Genomic DNA, 22,502 nt, shown 5'->3' on the forward strand with positions numbered 1-22,502 from the left:
CCCCACCCCCCCAAACACACACACACCCCAAAGCCCCCCAACCTAGTGATTCTTGTGTTTACTTTTATGCTGTTCGTCTCTTTATAGTTCTCCTGTTACCAGTCATGTCTCTTGCAGTCTTTCATTATGTTCCCCTAATTTAACTTCTCATCACATGCTTTGTTTATTATGCAGCATGTCAGGCGTGCAGCTGTCCTGGCCTTGAGTACCGCGGCTCATAACAAGCCTAACCTGATAAAGGGCCTTCTACCTGAACTCTTGCCACTTCTCTATGATCAGACTATAATTAAGGTGACAAATATCTCCTTAAAATTTAATCAGTTTTTTGTGCATTTTAGTTTAGGTTGTATTTCAAGGCACTTGAAAATGGGGTACACCACCTTCATTTTGTCTACATATGTTCGTACGAGAGTTTGGCACAATTTATATTTACATGCATCGGCAAAACTCCAACTCTTGGTTCTTTGAGATATGTATTTGATTGCTGTCTTAAAGCTGTGGGCCCAAGGATAACACTACATCCTGCTGAATACTCTTATTCCCGAGTAGTAGGATAATTGCATGCAACTTTTAGAGCAAGTATTTACTATCTACAATTCATTGATGAAGCACATCATCTTTCTTTGTACTTCTGTATTTTTACTTATTTGAAGCTCTAATCATGTGAGTCAGAGATGGATAACTGTAGATTTAAAGTTTGGTTAGATGGTGGTATGAAATAGTAGGCTTGTTTCATCTCCCCACGAGCATAATGCCATCATATTCCAAATCTCCAGGTAATTGACCAAGACAACTGTTGGATATTATCAGCTAGCATGCCGATAACATAACGTACTAAAACCAAGTCACACATATCCATATACGTTGGTATAAATTGTAAAGTCGAAGATGCAATTAAGTCGATGCATACCCTTTCCAACAGTAGGAATGGGCCAGACTTTGCCTATGATCTTATTGCTAATCTTTATATGTATATTTTTGTGAACATGATCATCTTATGGGCATCTGTCTCAAGTAAATAAGTACTAGGACTAGGATATGTTTGTGCCCATATGGTCATATATAGTATGGCATTCACCTTATTAGAGGTTTGTTGCTTTTGTTTAGCAGCCTCATTTGACATACCATGTTGGTTAATTCTCTTCAAATTCAGAACCCTCTCTCATATGTGGACAATTATCTTACAGTTATCAGGGAAATAAGAACAAAGAGAACCTGTACTGATCCTACTAATGGAAACTTCTACCTCCTATCATTTAGGATGGTATATGCATGATTGTTGACTAAAAGTTAGATTAATTGTGTCTCATAATTGAAAGATAATTCAGGACCTATCAATTATTCATAACCTTGTACTTTGGGAGTGTCACTAATAACAGTTGATTGGTGTCTTTCTCCATCATTGATTATGCTTCTATCCTCTTGCAGAAAGAATTGATAAGAACGGTTGATCTAGGTCCCTTCAAGCATACAGTCGATGATGGACTTGAACTGAGAAAGGCAGCTTTTGAATGTGTAGACACTTTGCTGGACACTTGTCTTGATCAAGTGAATCCCTCATCTTTCATTGTCCCATATCTTCAATCTGGTTTGGATGGTAAGTTGATAGCTTGTGATGGACCTGATTCTTCTATTGTTATCTCTGTTTTTCCAAATGTGGTGTTCTGATTCTTGATTGGATTTTATTGATGTCTGCAAATTCTCTTTTTCTTGGGGATGAGTGTGGGGTAGCATCATTGGACATGTCACTGCGCTCACATGCAATAATTTTACTGCTGAACTGAATCTTTTGCCTCCTCTCCCAGATCATTATGATGTTAAAATGCCATGCCACCTTATCCTTTCTAAACTTGCTGATAAGTGTCCTTCAGCGGTATTAGCAGGTATAGTCTTTTTGCTGCTTTTTTTTCTCTAATGAACTAGTTTGTGTTTTACTTCTTCAGAAGCTATGTTAACAATATATTGCTTTTGCAGTTCTGGACTCTTTGGTGGATCCTCTGCAGAAAACAATAAATTTCAGACCAAAACAGGATGCTGTCAAGCAAGAGGTTGATCGCAATGAAGACATGATTCGAAGTGCCCTTCGGGCAATTGCAGCCTTAAATCGTATCAGGTAAGCATCTTTAGTGTCCCTTGAAATGATTGTGCTTTTGTAGACGTGTCTTGAATCAAGAATTTAGAGGGATTACCTTTTTATCCTTTTTCGTATATTCTTGTTCTTTCTGTGAAAATGGAAGATTTCCATTTCTTTCCTTCTGTAGCATATTGCAGAATTTTCATACCAAAATGAAGGTTACGAGTCATCAGTATTAGTACTGCATTTTGTGCAATATACAAGTTATAAACTAGGTCGATCTCCGTGTGTGAAAAGGAAAATATTCTTGTTGCAATTTGATACTTCTGTTTCCTTTCCTCTCTTCTTTTCTCGATCTTCCTTGTTTGCCAGACCTTAGTATGATGTATTTGTTGCTCCCATTGTTTGCAGTGGAGGGGACTACAGCCACAAGCTAAAGAATCTAATGGGTGAAATTGGGAAGGCATCCACACTCTGGGACAAGTATTGTTCTATCAGGAATGAGTGATGTCCTTAGCGTTTATCCCACAGGATACAGAATTTTCAAACAAGGTTCTTGAGATTCCTTGGACAATATTATTATAATTTTACAGCAAGTAATGTGAATGTGCGTCTCTGATAGCAAATGGGCTTTGTGGAGATGGAAGCCTATAGGAATGCTACTTGAATCAATGGTACCATGGGATATTTAACGCTCTTTACCCTGTATAGGTTTAGTCTTAGCATTTTGGTTTGTCATATATGTGATGCGCATTGTAATATGGGTGTCTAATTGGTTTTGGGTTCATGGAATGTTCATTTGAGTTTTCTTTTTGTACGGAAGTCTGAGCCTTTTCTAGAGTAATTCATGAGATATTTTTCCTGTTTTAGTGTTTTTGAAACACCTATTATTCATGCTAATACTTATAATAGCTATGTTTACGGGTTCTCTTAATTAATACTGTTGGATTTCCGGGCTTATAGTAGGGGTGGTTTGCAAAGCTCTGGATGTGACTCGAAGAGCTATATGAGGGGTATAAGTGTTTGATTGTTATATATATTAGCAGTTTGATTGTATTTTAAGTGTGTATATTATTTGTTCCTAAAAATAATGGTATTGTATCCTAAAGGAGTCTGAACAAAGAATCTAATCCTAAATCTATTTAACTAACAATCTCATGAAATATTATTGATTGCAAGTAATTTAGATTGCAGTAAAAATGTTAATACGTCATGCATATTGTGCTCAATAAACCTCAAGATCTTTTAAAGGAAGGCAAAGAAATAGAAGTAAAGCTACCAATGGGTGCTTTACCATCATAAATAGAAATTCCCATTATCTGCTAGTTAGAACAGTTTTTCTTGAAACAAATATTTTGATTAAATATTCTTGGCAAATATTATTTAGTAAAATTTCACCATGTGTTTGGTCATAGTATTTGGAAAACATATTTGTCAATTGGATCTTCGTTGCAACAAAAAACAAGTAGTGTCCATGACACCGGAGCAATGTGGTAGTTTGGAAACAAGCATCATTCCATGTATTGTGAAGTAGACAAAGCTGACTTTGTTATCTTGAGCCGATTGTTCATCATTTTCATCAACAACCATATCATCACTTTCATATTCACTGAATAATTCATCACTACTTTGGTGTTCACGTAAAAAGTTATGTAATACAACACAAACAACTACTATAGAGGGTGTATTGTAAAAGATAAAAGTTTGGTGTAAAATTTCAATTTTTAAAAGATCCCAAATAATGAGATTTGGCCCAAATACTAGAAAAAACTAGTATTTGGAAATTACGGATATTTGCCAAATAATGACAAATTGTATGGACAAACACTATTTGCTAAATTTTCCCCCAAATATTACTTGGGAAATCTATGGCCAAACGGGTCCAAAGTTGGGTACATCATGAATCAAAGATGGGGATCTATTATCCATTCCATAGCATTATTCATAGAACCCGAAGCCCGAGCTAACTGGTGGACACAATGGTTTGTTGATCTTTTAACGAAAGACATAATTTTAACGAAAGACAGAGTTAACTGGTTGACACAATGATTTGTTGATTTTTTAACGAAAGACAGAAATACAAAATAAAGTCACACATAAGTGTTTTACAATCATGAAAAATAACATCAAAGCACAATGGTTTGTTACTCTTTTAACGAAAGACAGAGCTAACTGGTGGGCACAATGATTTGTTGATCTTTTAACGAAAGACAGAAATAGAAGTAAAGCCACTCATAAGTGTTTTACAATCATGAAAAATAACATCAAAGTAGGAGTTGTTTCTGCAGTCTCTTTCCAGTGCTTGTTTAACCAAAAGATAATTCATCTCTACAACTATTGATATTGTTGTAAAGTGTTGTTTTAGCCAGCTTAATACTTCTCAAACACCCTAAGCCTCAGCCATAAATGAGTCATGTTGTCTCCATAATAAACTAGAGCAACCTCTGATGAAGTTTCCATGAGAATCCCGAACTAGCATGCCGACTCTTGTTATTCTCGAAGTAAAATCCCAAGAAGGAAACCATTTTGTTGCAAAATCAGGTTCTATCACAAATAGAACTAGAGGTCAGTGTTCTTGCCTTAGTCCAATCTTGCCAAAATCGAGCTATCTTTTGGATAATAATTTTAGGCCGTAGAAATCTTTCCTTCTACACAAGGTTATTTCTAGCTTTCTAAATTTCTCATAGAATCATGATAGCTTCATGTAATTGATCAAGAGTCACGATACCAATCAACGACTTAAGCTAATTCAATAGCAATGGTCCAAATTATCCTCATCCCATCGATTAAACGGTGTGATATTGTTTCTAGGACAGAATTTTTTTAAAACAAAAAAGATAAGAGAACAACGACTTTGTTATAACTTTAAGGGGTGGAAATGCAAATATTTGAAACTTAGAAGGGTGCTCTGTGACTTCCAAAATATATAGATATATACTACAGGGGAACAAAGCGGAGCGGAAAAATACCCGAAAGTTAGATTCAAATTGACCTGATAAATCTTTTAGCCTAGGGTTTCTTTCTATCTCCGGCGTGCACCGGTAAATCGAATTGGTTCCCGGAAATACTCGGTTAGTTCTGTGGAATTGTAAGTAGTTTGATCAATTAAAAGAGAAAAGATGCAAAGCGGAGATGAAGTTAGCATTGAAGAATTGGCCTCGAATCTCTCTACTTACAAAGAACAACTTCAGCAGGTAAAACCCTAATTTATTAAGATTTCTTCCTAATGAATTGTAATTGTAATTCTTCCTCAATTTCGTTTATTTTTCCAGCTTCAAAGCCCCTTTTATCTTTTTCTTGAACTCAAACGATTACTATATTGATCATCTGTCTTAATTTCAAGTGTTCGTTCCAATTAAGCGAAATTCATAAGCTTATGTACACATACACATTATTGATTGGTGTCAGCCTTCAAGCTGCAATTAGGTTGTTCGATAAGGGTACTAGAGAAAAAAAAGGATTTTGGGGTGGGGATTTCTTTTTAAAAAAATATCCTTGGGTGCTACTTTTCTGGTGTGTTGTAAACTTAATTTTTTTGAAGATACTTTCATTAGTATTCGAGTTGAAGGAGCCTTGGAAAATGATGAAGTCAGCTTGGTGATCCAACCTATATAGATACCACAGCTCATGGCAAGCAATTCCTAAAGTCGCATTAGAATTAACTTTGCTCAAGGACAATTTTATTTAATAGAAGGCATAAGAGATGCAGTGTCCTAGTTGATAATGTGCTATGTCTGATTTTTGGGTGTATTATTGATATTAAGTTGACTTGGTAACATTAGAATGTTAAGAGACTTCACTGTACTTTGGAGTCTCTGACTGATGCTGTCTGAGGGTGGGATCAGAAGTAAAGTCTATGGTCCCTGCGGGTTTTACTAGAAGGGTTTATCAACTGGTAGCAATGAAAACTTCCAAATATTGTGGAAAGGAAATGTGGTTATGTTATTCCTTGTTGCACACTCTTTCACTTCAAGTATATCTCATTTATAAAATGTTGCAGCTTCTGTACTTCAAATTTACAAAATTTCCTTTATTTTTTACCAGGTGCGACAACTGTTACATGATGAACCAGACAACTCTGAATATATTGACATGGAGAAAGAGCTTGTTGAGGTGACATTTTGTACTTGTTTGTGGTTCTTCTCTTTTTCTTTTAATTGTTTTCTTTTTGAGAAAATTTCTTTCAAACGTTTTCTTAATGGTATCTCCCATTAGCTTATTGCCACTATCCTGTCATTTCTCTGAGAAATCCATTAGTACAAAAGGTTATGTCTTCTTTGTAGATAAATATTATCTCTCTTTTCTGAATTAATTACCAGTATCACTTTCTTCTCTCTTTTTCTCACACGAACATTATATTGCCGATAAACAAGCAGTGTGAAGGAACTATTCGTGACTGAAGAAACATAAGTTTATCATTTGGTTTTAAAGGTGAGGATTTTATTTCATAGAGTAAATATTACCCCACTGGTAGTGAGGCGTGTGGCGATTGTAAAATTTTGGAGCTAGCAACTTTCTCAAGGTGTCCATCACTTCCCTGTCTTGATTCTATTGCAGGTCTGCGATATGTGATGGTGGCCAGCATACCTCTATACCATGATTTCAGATGTCACTCTGTGAATCTAAGTTTGGAATTAAAAAATTAATTTGTTTATTGGCTCTTGTAAAGCAAATAGTACTAAACCAGGATGACTTTCTGAATTGCAGGTAATTGCCTTAACAGAAGAGCTCCTTGTAACTGCAAAACAAAGTGAAGATGGGATGGGTACCGGGACCAGTGCTGATGCATCTCATGGTTTCCACCATTCTGAGAATTCTGATATGGTATATCATAAAAATTACATTGTTAGAGTATATTATTCCTTGGTGGATATTCTTCTCCCTATAATTCTTGAAAAGCATTAATTTTTAATTGAAAAAGATGGAATTATCTTGTGCTGTTAATGATTGTATATCTAAAGTGGTTTCTGGCTAATTTCTACCAAAGAAAGGCTCCCTTTCTCGATGTTAGTTTCTAAAAATGGTTGTAATTCCCAACCCGTTTTAGGTAAGGAGCCTCCATGGATGTAATTTGCAAGGTTTTATCTTTTTGTACTTTTGAGATCGATTGTATGAATCCTCAATATCATAAATACTCTGTTTGGTCAACATAGAATATTGTGTTTCTTTCCTTTTGATGGATTATATATATATATATATATATATATATATTACATAGTAAGCGTGAGTAAATTGGTATCTCATTCTTCTGTCATGTGTATCATTGATTTAATCCTTTTTTGGCTAATGGCCATAAGTGTTTTGTTGATAGGCTTCTTCCATCTTTATTTTCATTTACTTGTGCCTTATACTCCCATACAGGTGTCTCAAAGAGTTGTATGTGTGTGTGGTCCTTTTTGTTTTTTTGGTTCCTAACTTCCTCTGTCTGCAGGAGTTAGGATCAATATTGGACCATGCTGATAAGTTTCCTGTGGGCACTAAAGTACAAGCTGTTTATAGTGAAGACGGAGAGTGGTGAGTAGGAACTTCTGTGGTGAATTGTTCTTTTTTCCTTTTTCAACTTATGAAGATTTTTTACTATTTTCAATTGTTCTTTACCTTTTATCTCTCTTTCTTATTGTTGATTTAGTTGATTTTCCAGGTATGATGCTACTATTCATGCGCACACTCCAAATGGCTATTATGTCTGTTATGATGAATGGGGTAACAAGGAAGAGGTATTGCCCTTCTTCTTTATGCTTTTATGGGAATTGTTTTGATTCGCTCCGGAGCCTGTTTCAGTTTTGAGCATTCTCTTTTTCTTCTTTTCTTTTAACTACTATATCTATGTTGTTTTTGGCCTAAATAATCCTGTGATCTTGTTACTTCTGCTAACTAGGCTAGACCATTTCTCTTTTCCAGCTTCTATGTTGCCAGGCTATCTTTAGTTCTCCGATTGAAATTAAGAAATGATTGTTTCCCTTGTTTTTGATCTGTTCTGGACTTCTGGGCCTCTGGATTATGGCGTTATGAAATTTTTGCCTTGTTTTTGCTCTGATATACAAATGCAAAAACACAATGTCTCAAATATTCAGGTTTAGTGTATTTTGTGTTTGTTTTGAGATTTTGGAGTATAGATTGTTTGAGTCTATTTTCTGGTGTATTGGGGAAATTTTCTGAAAGAGAAGAATCAAATAGTTTTTGTGGTGGAATGAAATCTCTCATATCCCCCCAATAGATTCTTCTTTCTTTTCCAATGGGATGTTATTATGTTGTTTTGATGGGTGCACTAATCCCTTTAATCTTGTAACCCCCCTCCCCAACCAAAAGTAATTAAAAAATAGCGTTCTCTTTCGGGCCTTTCATATGGATGTTGAAAGTACAGTGAGATGTGTATCAATATGCCAATGTCATACTGTCACACCCAGGCAGATAAATAGAATGCCTGGTAGGTTAAGTGTCGGAGTTAATGTGAGATTAATGTAACGTCAACAACTTGTAATTTCAGGTGGATCATGCTAATATAAGACCATTTGAAGAGGCATCTGTCAACCCTTTAGTTGAAGCAGAAAAGATAGCTGAGGCCACTAAACAAGCTCTCAAACGAAAGATAGCTCAAGCTGCATCTAGTGATATTCAATCTCGAAGTTTGCCAGCAAAGCTTCTCATTGATCCTAATGATCCAGAAGATGTGGTATGTTAAATGTCAATTTTAGAGTTGAGGGTTGGGAAAATGTTATTTGAGAACAAACTTGGTATTCCTCCATGTGTTCTGTTGTATTTTTCCTCATCAATTTACTTGATATGTTGATAGGACAGGCTATATGGTTGGGGTCTAATCTGATTAAAGTAATCCTTATTTTCTTGAAAGAGAGATCAGCTCTGCACCATTTGCAGACTGGTCTAGGTACTATAACTTCAAAGCAGTTGCAAGTAATCCAACATTACTGATAAGTATAAAAGTTAAAGGATTCATTAAATAATTAGAGCAGGGGATAGTTGATTTTTTACATGGTTACTCATCCACCTTTACTTGCTTTCACCTCTTGCGTTCTGTGGTTTCTTGATTCAGAAATTGTCTGTTTTTGTTTTCATCCCTGCTCATGACCTCATCTTTATTTCATAGAAAGCTGCCAAAAAGAAAAAGATTCATGCTTTCAAGTCTAAGGTACGGATAGAGCAACTTGAGGTTGCTCAAAACAAGAGGACAAACGCTTGGCAACAGTTTCAGTCAACTAAAGGCCAGACTAAGAAGGTATGCTGGTCGGTTATTCTCAGATTTGCTAACCTGATGTATGAATCGAGATTTTAAGAGAGGCTGCTTACTATTCAATAGGATAATTTTTAATTTGAATAAGTACCAAGTAGTCAAGTACTATGCAATATGATAGATAATGGCTCATTGTCAATTAATCTGCTGGCAACATAACATCGATGGGTATGATCAGTTGAGATCGTCTTCTGTAGTAATCACTTTTGACTGCCAATAGCAAAATAAACTGTTGAAATAAACGGAGGCTCCAAGAATCCTTGAACTGTTTCACGCAGTGCCTACCTCTAAAAATTGCTCACACTGCCAACTCTTGAAATTCAAATAAATTACGGATCTAATAAAACAAAAGGTTGAGTAGTGATTTTAACTTAAGACAAGAAGCTGGGTTAAACGTGAGTGTATGTAAGGGGTGGGGTTATGATGGTATTGTTTATATGGCATGCATCTTCTTGTTTATCATTGCTTCTTTTGGGGAATAAAGAAATATGATTGTGCCTTTTATGAAAATAATGGGTACTCAGTTACCACCGAGTTCTTATACCGCCTTGCCCTGTCTATATTATATTTCTCACTTCTATGTTATCAGAAAATTATATTTTGTTACTTCTATCAAATGTTGTTCATGTATATAAATAAACAACTCCATAATTTTACTTGTGTTTGTTAAAAGCTGTGTTTATTTGCAAAAGATTTCACATGGCTATTGGGGTTTCTTTATCCCATAGTTGTCGTAGTTATTCATAGTTTTGCTTGTGGTCTCAAAGTAGTAGACAGATTTGTGTGGCATTACACTTGTATCATCCTTTTTAGAGCCTTTTAAGCTGGTGTTTCTTATGCATATTATTTATTTTTCAGGTGGGCTTTTTCTCTGGTCGAAAGCGTGAGAGCATCTTCAAGTCTCCGGAAGATCCTCATGGTAAGGTTGGTGTAACTGGAAGTGGCAAAGGTTTGACAGATTTTCAAAAGAGGGAAAAGCATTTGCATCTAAAAGGCGCAAATTCTGAGGCTTCTGATGAGTAGATGTTGGTCTCCACACCATTGTCCGTTCATCTTCTGGCTGCCTTATGTTTAGTATGTTCTCTACCTATATGTAATCTGATGTTTCTCCCTAGTACAGAGTTCTTGATGACTCCGCCAGGGTTTACTTTTCACTTTGTTTTTATTTTTTCGTGTATCGACCAAGTGATTTTAGTTCCTGGCTTTATCTCCTCGACTGGGTTGATTCATTCTCATAGTCATCTTAATCTACTATAATTATGTCACATTTACTGGCAAATCTTGAATAAGCTAGATAAGCTTATGGTTAATACATAAAAATCCACATAGACCAACTTTCATACTTAAAAGTATGGGGTGTTGCTGTTATCCCCTTGAACTATAACTAAATGAAATTCATAATGTTAAACTAAATTAATAACAAATAATAGACTCAATTGCTGATTACAACTTACATTTGTCAATAAGTTGAAGGGACATAGAGGCTATCTTTCAAGTGTTGGCTGAAAAATACCCTTTCATTTGATGTCATATGCAAGTATATCATCATCATCATAGCAATGCACTTACATGGGAAAAGTGTTGTAGGAAATTATTTCATAAAAATGTACTTCCATCAACATTATAGGCTAGGCTTATCCTATTCCATCTAGGAAAGTGAATAATAGTAATAATTGTAAAAAAATAAAATAAAGTCACACTGATTCAAATTGTGTTGCTAGAAGCTATGATACATATGATGACCAAAAGGATGGAAGCTATGATACACTTTTAGTTAACATACTAATGAGCATTTGAAGAAGTGGTTTTTTTAAGGGAATATAAGAGGGGCCAAGCTCCAACATGAAAAACATGTCCAAGACATGTTTGTTTTGAGAAGACTAAACGATTGAGGTAAAAACAGTAAAATTGAGGTCATCATGTTTATATATAGCTAGCTTACTAGATTTTCCATTAGAATATCTATATATGTCTCCCATTTTCCCCTTCCCACCTAAAAAAGCCCCACCTTGTCCTTCTCACTTACATCTCTTTTTGACTTTATCTATATGTGCTTTCATTATGTTCCATGAATATTCATCACATAGGAGTTGTTATTTTTGCTTTAGAGGAGCCAAAACAACTACACTATGCCCAAAAAAAAGGTATATAAACTATTCACATGAAGCTTCTAGTGTAGTGCTATATTATTCAAAAGTTGTCTTAGATCACTAATTTGAATTCTTAGTGCATGTAACATTCTCATCTTTTTTCTATATACAATTCCTTCAAATAAGTGAAAGGAAAGGAACCAAACCTATTATTTTGAATATAGAGGTCAATTTTTTCTTTTTTGATTGATAATGATGTAGCAAAGAAATTTAGATACATTGAATGTTGTAAATGGAATGCTACCTAAATTTTATAAAGCCAGAGGTTTGGGAAGACTGACTAAAAATAATCTTTGAAAAGGAGACCTCCTTTTTTAGCAAAAAGTGTGTTATTATAAAACACTATTAAATGGTTCCTTTTTAAGAGTAAGTTTTATGCATATTTAATAAATATATATTTATATGATCAAGTTTCTAACAAGGTAAATACAAGTAAATTTCTAGGACAAACATTACAAATTAAAATATTAAAGTACTTGACATATTAGGGGGCATAAATTTTAGAAAGTGATGTCATTATTCTTTATGACTCAGGTAATCACTATCATATGTTCTTTCTATTATGTATTTAATTTGAGGTTGGTGAAATAAAAGAGAGTTGAGACAGAAAAATATTCAATGTTTTCAACTTATTCTCAACAAAAGAGAATATTATTTGTTGAATCAATGGTTATTTTTAGTGGACATAGGTCAACAGTTATACTGGATGGATTAGTGAAGAATGAAGAGTATACCGCATTAAACTTGAATCTCTTTAAAGAAAGTGAGATATCAATGTCTCGATCTAAATATTTATTTATTTTCTCATTTTTTTTTATAATATCTATCACCAACGATGTAACCTGATGGATAAAATTTGTTATTATCATGTTAAAGTTCTATACTCACTACATCAAAAATGATCTTTAGCAGCAATTAATTAACGTCGTCAATAGCTTAATTGCCACTAAAATATGTACTTTTAGCGGCAATTAACACTTTTTGTATATGTTCCTAAAGCCTTTAGCGACATTGGATCCAATGTCAATTAACTAATGCCGGTAAAGGCTTTAACACTCTTTGTTAATGTGTATAGTTATTGCCGCTAAAAGGTGTTTTTGTTGTAGTGACTGATAAAAAGAGTACATATTAATAGCTTTAAAAAAAGGTTTTATATAACCAACCAATAACATAATACCTCCATAATTAGTGGAACATTTATAGACATTTTACATAATATATATATATTCCAATATCACCTAAGTAGTAGAGTTAATTATTATGTATCCCCATAATTGCCATAGGCACCTTAGAGCTAGAATTTTAGAGACAATAATTATTCCCCTAATACGAGTACATAATAATTAATATTCCACTAATTAAATTAAACTATACCATCTTCTCCAACAACTTTGGAATTTAATTCTTGATTTGTTGTTGCTGATGATGAACATCCATTTTTGGAATACCATTTAGCCCAAAATAGATAATTGAAGAAATTGAGTAAACTCAATATTGCCAACAACCAATAGAATAGATCAAGCCTGTCTTTGTTGAGATTGTTGTCACTTAGCCAGCCACCACCATGATGAGATGAAGTGATTTTGTTCACTAAAGAAACAAGAAGTGAGCTTAAATAAAATCCAAATGAATATGAACAATATGTTATGGCTGTTAAAAATGATTGCATTGACCCTTTTAAAGATTGTTTGTAGAAGAACTCAATTAATCCAACTGCAGTGAACATTTCTGATATTCCAAATATCAAAAATTGTGGTGTGATCCAAAATATTGATAGGGTTTCGTTCAATTCCACCGCGGAAATTCTACGTTTGTTTTCCATTAAGGCTGCTGATACCATGGAGAAAGTCGCGAAGAATAACCCAACACCTATACGTTGTAGAGGTGTGATACCTGTTGAGACATAATATAATATAAATAGTAATCAGTCATAGACTATTTAATAGTTCAAACATTTTAATGAGACAGTCACATACTTCAACATACCTGATTCATGACCGGTGAATTTTCTAGCGAACGGGACAAAGAATGTGTCATAGAGAGGGACTATGAAGATCAACATTATGTAAGGGATTGATTGAAGGGAAGCTGGAGGGATATGGAAGTTTTTAGTTAGTTTAGTGTTCATGGTACTTCCTTGTTGGACTGAAAATGTTTGAAGTTGTGCTAAAATGGTGTTGAAAATTATAGTGCAAGCAAATATGGGGAGGACTGAAATTAAGATCTTGACTTGCTCTACTTGTGTTACTGTGCAAAGTCTCCATCTACTAATCTCTTTTGTGGTATTTCCATCTTGCATTTTTGTGCAAGCCTTGTCCAAGAACCTGGAAACAAAAATTATTTCACGTAAATATCTTTTAGATGATCTGATAATATAATTTTTATGATTATGTGTATTAAGTTAAACTATAGAACATTATGATGATAATATTACTAATTCAGTGTAATCTCATAGAAGGGGTATGAGAAGGATAGTGTACGCATATCTTAATCCTATCTTACAAAGGTAGAAAGTTTGTTTCCTTTCCAACATATTCTCATATCTTTACATTATCAAACAAGAAGGATGGTATACACAGATCTTACTCCTATCTTAACAAGGTAGAGTTTCCAACAAATCCTCGTATCTTTACATTATCAAACAAGAAGAATAGTGTACACAGTTCTTACTCCTATCTTAAGAAGGTAGAAGTTTGCTTTCAACAAATCCTCGTATTTATACATTATCAAACAAAAAATAAAGTATATTACCTGCTAGGCTGCTACAACATATTATAACACAATAATAATTTTAAAATATATATACTTGCAATATCAATATATTAAAAAAATACCTGAATCTATTGGTGTGGAGAAGATTAATGGTGGGATTGGCATTAGGAAGAGCCTTTGTGGGGTGGGCCTTATGAAGCATATGTGCATCTGATGGAGAAACAAGTTTTCTATTTAAAAATGCTGCCACCATTACCTGTCATTAAACCACAAAAAAATATATAACAATAGTTAACACCACTTATTCAATAGTTCTCTAACTATTTTTTATTTTAAGTTTTATTTACTGATAATTTAAAATTCAATCTTCGATGAGAATTGTTTGGATATCAAGTATTTTTACTATGTTCGAGTCATTAAAGGAGAAAAAGGTGGATACTCTAACGAGGGATGAAAATATAAAAAAAATGATGAGGCTCTTTCCTAGAATATGCATGAATTAGAATACGACAACTTACATAGGTTATGTTGATTTAATTAAGTTGTTTTATTTAATATATGGAAGGATTACTTTAATGTTGTTAGTGAAAGTTAACAAAATTGCATACATAATCAAATAATATTATTTTTATTAAAGATTCACAAATATAATTATTTTTAAAAATTGTAGCATTAGCAAACAGAGAAAATGGCAACCAACCCAATTCTAAATCGTCATTATTAGACATCCTTGTAATAATGTAATATTAAAAGGAGAAACAAAAGTCAAACATAAAAGAAGGAATATAAAAATACAAAAACAAAAACTTAGTTGTTTCTTATCCTAAAAGACCTTAAAAAGGTTTTCAATGCTCCATTCGTACGCGTAATGGGACCATCGAACTATTATCCTTGTCACACCGACCAATTAAATTTGAGATAAAATAATTCCATATCTTATTTTAAATTTATAAAGTATTTTTTATCTCACCTATCAATCAATCTTTAGCTTGTATAAAAGATTTACACTATCAATTCATGGAAGAATTTTTTACACTATCACGTCACCAAAGGATATTTACCCTTAAATTATGTTGTTCAGATTCTTTAAAAAATGTATGTCAGATACTTTAAAGATAGTGTATTTTTAGAGTATACAACATAAGAGCGATAACATATTTGGAGAGTCGAGCCTAAAAAATTAGTTACCTATTGTGTAAAAGTGACATGATAGTATATATAAATATTGTTTACACTGACGATATATATTTTTACCTGTGCAATAGGAGTGAAAATGCTTCCTTGAGGAGGTTTGTTTCTGTAAAAAAGAGTACCACAAACTAAGCAAATTAATCCCAAAGCCATAGCAGCAGCTGAGACACCAAATCCAACATCCATTCCAGAATGTGTTTGCACATAAACAAGTATTGTTAGTGCAATTAATTCACCCATTGAAAATGCAAAATAAGCAGCATTGAAATATCTTGAAAGTTGTTTTGATTGCTTTGGATTTTCTTGATTAAATTGGTCACCACCATGGGCTATCATATTTGGTTTTACACATCCACTCCCTAATGCCACCAAATATAATGCCACAAAGAATATTAAGGCTTTGAAGCCTTTTGCTTCCACACATTTGTCTCCGTCTGTTAGCATGTTGCATTTTGGTGGCTTTAGTTGTGGTAGATGAGCTTGTACTGACAGTAATATGAAACCCTACACAAGTAAAAAAAAATAAAAAAATAATTAGGTTACACGCAGAGGCGGATTCAGAGTTTAAACTACTATATGGGTTCAACTTATAAGGTTCAAAGACCTACTATTTCTTGCTATGTGTTAAAGGTAATGAATTCAAATTAATCTGGCGCATGCATGCATCACCCGTCACAAAGTATAGGTTAAGTTGACTTACAACAAGAGCAGACGATTTTTTAAGTTAAGTGTTACATGGTAATCTAGAAAAATAGAATAATAATACGTTATACTTGTGTATATAATTTAAATCTCAAAAAATAAATCATTTTTTTATAGAGAAAATGAATTCATGGGGTATGAGCTCTTGGTTTCAAGAAAATATTTTTTTTCTCATTTTAATTTCTTATGAAGTGAGAACAAATATATATGTTCAACCTAACCAAATTATTAAATAATTTTTTTTTAGTACCCTTATTTTGACTTCCTTTTTAGCTAGAACATGATAATGACAAGTAAAATAGAAGCATTGGTTATGAACAGCTAGCAAAAAGTAGGTAATAAATTAAATGTTCATGTTTTATTTCATACAAAACACATTCAATTAAGTATAGTATAAATACGTCTTTTTCATTATTTGTCAAAGGACCACCTAGCTAGTTTTTGTGATATGAGTTTTGAACCAACTTGACATGGTATTTTAGATAAGAAAGCTAAGAAGGTAGAAAGAGACAAAAAGGAGAATAATAACGTGTTTAAGTTATATACATCGTTCATATGACAAATATTACACATCAAGTTATCTTTTTATAAAGTAACAGATAATCTGTCTTATTTTCGTAATATAGAAAAATGAAAAATGTATAGGTACGTACCGAAAGTTCGATAAATCCAAAAATGAGTATGGTCCAGAAGGAAGCAAGATAAGAGTCGGATAGATAGCCTCCAAGCAATGAAAGGATAAAAATAGTGCCTATAAAGTTTGTCACAATATTTGCTGATTCTGACAATGAAAAGTGCATTTCATTTATCACATATGTTATAAGGTTATTTCCAACTGCTGCTATTCCCATTATCTCAAATCCTTGTAATCCTGCATTTTTATTTCACACAAACAATATTTGTTAATTTTAAACATATATAACTATAGTACTTCACGTCAAAAGTTATGAGTCCAGATGAACCTGATTACAGACGTCAAAATGCACATAACTTAAAACACATGGTATGTAATATGTATAAGCTAAGTTGCGCGGACTCTGCAAAAATACACTACTTTTGACGAATCTGACACAAACATTTTTTGAAGAGTCGGATCAACAAAAAAGATAATGAGTAGTAAGTACCAAGAACAAAGGCAGCAGCTTTCATTCCACCATGTTTGATAGGATTTGAAGGTCTTCCTCTCCAATCAACACTTGTAGTAGTAGTAGTGATGATGACATCTTCACATGAGTTATTATTGTTGTTGTCTCCTCTAGCTGCAGCCTCCATCATCTCCATATAATTACTATATATATATATATATATGATCCAAGTTTTCTCTATGAATATGTGTGTTGTTTATAATTTTCTTAGTTATGAAGAGATTAATAAAAATGATATTATGAGTAGAAAAAGAGAGTTTTTTGTGGGAAAAGTAGGAAGAGGGCGTGGGGGGAATTAAAGTGGTTTCATGCTCTATTAATGTGCTGAAAATGAGGCTAGTGGCCTCTTCTATTTATATTAAAAATATCAAACCTTATTGCTTGGATATTGAGATTTTAGACAAACAGACACCACTCTCTAGTTACTATTTATTATCACTTCCCCACACATTATACACCTCTTTACTTGTCCCATCAAAAAAGAGGGAGAATATCCATAATTTTATTGGTGAGTGTTCGATTCTCTGATTATTTTTTCTACATCTCTTCAAAAAAAAAAGGTATTGCGTGAGTTTCACCTTTACCCTTAGCTTATGATCCTTTTATTCACCTTTTACTTGTCTACTATACTAAAAATAAATATTTATTTTTATTTAAATAGTCTAGAAAATCAAAAATAATTTAACATTTTATACCTATTTTATCTTTATTTATATGTACCTACCATTTTACCACTACCATTCGTATAATTCTGACAAGTTATTTACTGATTTTATAAAGCTACCAACCCATGTTTGCTATAAAAGGTTTTGAGTTTAACTAGTATTGTAAAAGTATTTTTCACTATTCGATACTTACAAATATGAGTTTTTATAATAGGTAAAATTAATTAACCATCTACAATGTAAAATTATTAATCAAATTGTAGTGATAGTGTATATTAAAGATTCGCCAATTAAGCTGTCATATCACACAAATAAGTCAAATTTAAAAATTATATATAATTGTCTTATATATTATTTTGTAGTATTAATATTTTTTAATATCAAATCTATTTGTGCATGTATGATAATTAAACTCTTTTTATATTTCCTCTTATGGTCTTTCCCACTACTTTCAACTTTTTCAAATGCTTGAGTGACTAATTTTTAATTTCCTTTTTTGGTCAACAAGAACTGAATTTAATTTATTATCAGAAAAACTACTTTTTTTAACTTGTTAAAAACAAAAATAACTTATACTACTCACTAAAGCACTTTGTTTTCTCTCATAAGCACTTATTTTTCCTTGAAATTTGGTCAAACATCTTTATTTTCTGAAATAAATACTTTTTTTGAGAAAAATAAATATTTTTGACCTTCTTAATAATAAAAAATTCATATTTGAGCTCTAAATATGAAATCATCTAAAAGTATTGTTAATTTAATCGATATCAATATGAACTCAAAAAAAAAAAGTCATGCATGCTAATGCTTATCCTCAAACAATTTAATCTTAGCGAAGAGCAATTGAGAGTTCACCAATTTAATGCTTATATTCAAAAAAGTTGTACATAAACAAATGTATAGTAGCTTTTAATGGGAAAAAATCCCTCTTAATAATAATAATATTTTGTATTGGCAAAGGTCAACCTATTCGTTTCACTTTGATAAAGCATTCGTTTTGGAAATTCTTCACATGTCAAACAACAAATAAATAATAAGTGTCAAAGGTGCGTTCAACTTTTCATCTACTTTCTGCACCAAAAATATGGGCTTTTTTTGGCCATTAATTTCTGGGACTTGCGCAGTAAGAGAGTTATCCAATAGATTATATTCTGCAGTTTTATATACGTTATAGAATTTTCGGTTTTCCTCTGTGGTTTTGTGAGCTATAGCATAGAAGCGGCAGTTTTACACCTAAAACATAGTTGTTGTGGATTTTCTTTGTCATATATATATGTTATTTATTTCCAGAAAATAACAATTATTTATATTAGTTCATGAAATAACATGATTATTATGAAAAATCATCTTGTTATATATACAAGTCTTAAATTGAACAAACATATCTGTTAATGAAAAAATATGACTATAATGAAAACTCATCAATTCATGAAAGAACATGAGTATTATGAAAAGTTATCTCTCTAAATTTCTATAAATATGATGATTCTCTAAAATCTGCAAGCATATACAAGTATTTTGTTGTATCTGAAAGGGAATTACTAATATTTTCTTCAATATATATACGTGCAACACTACTTTAAAAATGTGATTTTTCACGCTTGAAAGGCAATTTTATTTTTGCAATTATGTCATTGTTTTGAGATCGACTAAAATATGGACAGAGAGAGTAAACGTGTGACTTTGTATTGTCCCGATGGTATACAACGTGCCCCGGCTCTGCGCACTTTGTAAATTATTTCTCTCTAATTATATTTTTATATATATATAAAGTTTTTTATTATTTAAAATAAATATTTTTTGATAATTTATTTTTGTGGTATGAATATTCAGTTTATTTTCCCATTATCTTTTTGGTTGACTCGTGCATGTTACATGTTATTTTTAGAATTTCAAATTGGAAGTCAAATATAACGTCTGGATATTCTGAATCAGAAACTTATTTAAAAGGTGATTTTATTCAATAGTCCTTTCAAAGTAAGTGAACTAAATCATCACAATTCACACGTCTAAAAGGGCTGTTAAAAATTGAGTTAGATGTGAATTTTATTATTATAAGAATTAAGATTATTATTTTATTATGTGATTAAATTTTACATAATTAAATCACGTAATCGTCAGTGCTGATTTTTACATCACATCACACATGAGGAATATATATTTAGTAAGCATTATATCATTTTTATATGAAAAATATTATAGATGATCGTCACTTAAACTCTGAAAAATAGTACTGGTACATATATTTAATTACTTTGTACTACTGTATTATAAAAAGAAAGGGAAAAGAGTATGAAAAATATTTCAACTTTGTCCGAAATTGATGTTACGATATTAAACTTTATGGAGGACCTTTTATCCCTCTGCACTATTTAATAGTGTATTTAAAGGTATATATGTGCCCACGTGGACATGTTACTATTTATGTTGTCCACGTGGGCACATATATACCTTTAAAATGCACTATTATATAGTGCAGGGGAGTAAAAGGTCCTTTCCAAAATTCGATAGCAATTTCGATCAAAGTTCGAATATATTTAGATATTTTTCCCTAAAAAGAAAAGAAAATTAAATTAAGCTTCATTTTCAATTTTATATCACGTATGTCTCTCCTTTTTTCTATGTAGATAAAAAAAGTGACATGTATTTTTTATTATTATTTTGGGCATAATTAAAGGGATTATATAAACAACTTCCCTATCAATAATTTAGTTTCCGATTCCAATTGGTAATCATATATCCAAACAATTTTGGTTGGTGAATTTTATAGTACTAAAGCTTTGATGAAATATACGCTCAATGATTTATTTTTCTCTTTTCTCTTTTAGATACGTGTTCTAATTTACAACTAGGTCTAAGATTTAATTTTGTAGTCCTATGCAAATATATATTGTTTTAATTTTTTTTACGCAATTTTTCATCTATTCAAATGATTCCAAAACATCAAGTTTGAGTAAACTTTTCACTTTGTCCATTATATTGATTCAAATAAGATTGATTTATATATAGAATATAAGATATCAAGTACTAATAGTTTTTTATCGAATAAAGGGTGTGTATAGAAAATGTTTTTTCTGTTTAATTTTTTCATATTCAATTTGTCAAATTTTTTGAAAATATATTCACTAAAAATGAAAAAACTGACTTTCTTAATGACAGTAAAAAAAACAAGTTTCACCAATAGCATTCCACAATATTGATTAGCCTCCAATATATCGTACCAAACACACCCAAAAGATCCTTTTCTTTTCAAGAAAATAAAATTTTAAGACATTTTGGTTATGAACTATCATTTTCATGGGTGGGTACTAGAAAACTTTAGTACTAGGAAATTAGGAGAGTGATTTTGACTATACGTATTATATAATTAAAATTGAAAGAAAAAGATCAATTTGATTCATGTGATTTTGTTTTAATTTTATGTAGGTGACTCCATATTATAAATTTATAATTATCACAAATTTAATTAGTGCATTTGTCGATGTAGAGTGTTCTTATCCAAGTTTTCTTTATTGACTATATATATTTGTTTTTGAGAGGAAGTATCTAGCCACCCAATTAACTTTATATTATACAAATAGTACTATTTACTGTACAAATAGGATTGTGCACATAGCTTCATCAATTCAGAATAATAATGCATATAATTTTGGTCAATATCATTCTCAATTGGTTTATTCTTTTTAGTCTTCTTTCTTTTAAAAGGGTGTCCAGATCTTATGGATCTTGTTTGGTACAATGATTTTACTTTTTATAAGAATCTCATATCCATCAAAAATCTCCGTAATAGCGTCGTTTGTTTAAATAAATTTTATTGCTAATGTTATCTTAAAAAAAATATATAATATGAAAATTTACACGGTTCCAAAAAAATCACTTGATCATTATAATGAAAAACGTTAATATAGAAAATGATTGTTATACATAGAAAGGTATAACTCCGATATATATATATATATATGTGTGTGTCTAAAAGTGCAGTCTATAGCTAACGTTTGGATTGCTATGCACATGACATGTCTAGAAAATATTCTAATTTTTCTTATATCTATGTGTTGGAAAAAAAGAAACCTGGAACTTTCTAAACCACAAAATTAATTAACAAGTTAAAAGATGATAAGTAAAACCTAATCTCCCAACTCCCGTCATGACATTAATTGATCTTAATTTGAGATTAAAATTTAATAGTGCTAACTAGTAAAATTACTCGCCCTTTGCGCAAGAACTTAATATCACGGAATTTATAAAATAATATTTAAAACCTATCAGTCATTAAAACTAAAACACTATATTATTTTACATACAAGATTATCTAGTAACGAACAATAATAATGTAAAGGAAGATGAAAATTATAACATCTTATCATTTATCCTTAATAACATAAGCATAAATTTATGACTGTAAAAAAATATCATAGCTGTAACATAAGCAATGGTGTCAGGGAACACTTCATGAAATAGGTGGAAGAAAACTTTGAGGAATGAAACAAATTTCATAAGAAACTTAATTAATGTATTTGAATTCGACTACCCTATAGCCAGAAAAAACCTACAAATAATAGTGGAAGGAAATCACTCTATTTATAGACAACAAAGGGTAGTGTGAACAAATGT

At 31.9% G+C, this 22,502-nt stretch overlaps 3 protein-coding genes across 4 annotated transcripts in view; 2 read left to right on the top strand and 1 right to left on the bottom strand.

Annotated features, from left to right (window-relative positions):
- The window catches only part of LOC102603062 (cullin-associated NEDD8-dissociated protein 1), a 17,709-nt gene extending 14,701 nt beyond the window's left edge, over positions 1–3,008 (top strand). For both annotated transcript variants that reach the window (XM_015309524.1, XM_006349214.2), the window contains exons 25-29: positions 175–291; positions 1,429–1,597; positions 1,806–1,883; positions 1,975–2,113; positions 2,486–3,008. In XM_015309524.1, coding sequence (XP_015165010.1) covers positions 175–291; positions 1,429–1,597; positions 1,806–1,883; positions 1,975–2,113; positions 2,486–2,582 — 600 coding nt within the window. In that variant the 3' untranslated portion in view covers positions 2,583–3,008. The remainder of the gene's footprint in view (positions 1–174; positions 292–1,428; positions 1,598–1,805; positions 1,884–1,974; positions 2,114–2,485) is intronic.
- Positions 3,009–5,016: 2,008 nt separating this feature from the next.
- Positions 5,017–10,588, top strand: LOC102603397 (survival of motor neuron-related-splicing factor 30). Its single transcript, XM_006349215.2, has 8 exons — positions 5,017–5,268; positions 6,119–6,187; positions 6,782–6,898; positions 7,506–7,588; positions 7,716–7,791; positions 8,562–8,747; positions 9,180–9,308; positions 10,182–10,588. The coding sequence occupies exons 1-8, from the start codon at positions 5,194–5,196 to the stop codon at positions 10,344–10,346; spliced, it is 900 nt and encodes a 299-aa protein (XP_006349277.1). The 5' UTR covers positions 5,017–5,193; the 3' UTR covers positions 10,347–10,588.
- A 2,020-nt stretch (positions 10,589–12,608) lies between these two features.
- Positions 12,609–17,564, bottom strand: LOC102603731 (protein NRT1/ PTR FAMILY 4.3). The gene is made up of 6 exons (XM_006349216.2): positions 17,203–17,564; positions 16,732–16,949; positions 15,440–15,880; positions 14,308–14,441; positions 13,460–13,797; positions 12,609–13,366 (listed from the first exon to the last, which is right to left on the bottom strand). The coding sequence occupies exons 1-6, from the start codon at positions 17,357–17,359 to the stop codon at positions 12,837–12,839; spliced, it is 1,818 nt and encodes a 605-aa protein (XP_006349278.1). The 5' UTR covers positions 17,360–17,564; the 3' UTR covers positions 12,609–12,836.
- Positions 17,565–22,502: the final 4,938 nt, after the last annotated feature.

Source organism: Solanum tuberosum, unplaced genomic scaffold, assembly GCF_000226075.1.
Source record: "Solanum tuberosum cultivar DM 1-3 516 R44 unplaced genomic scaffold, SolTub_3.0 scf00105, whole genome shotgun sequence".
Taxonomy (NCBI): domain Eukaryota; kingdom Viridiplantae; phylum Streptophyta; class Magnoliopsida; order Solanales; family Solanaceae; genus Solanum; species Solanum tuberosum.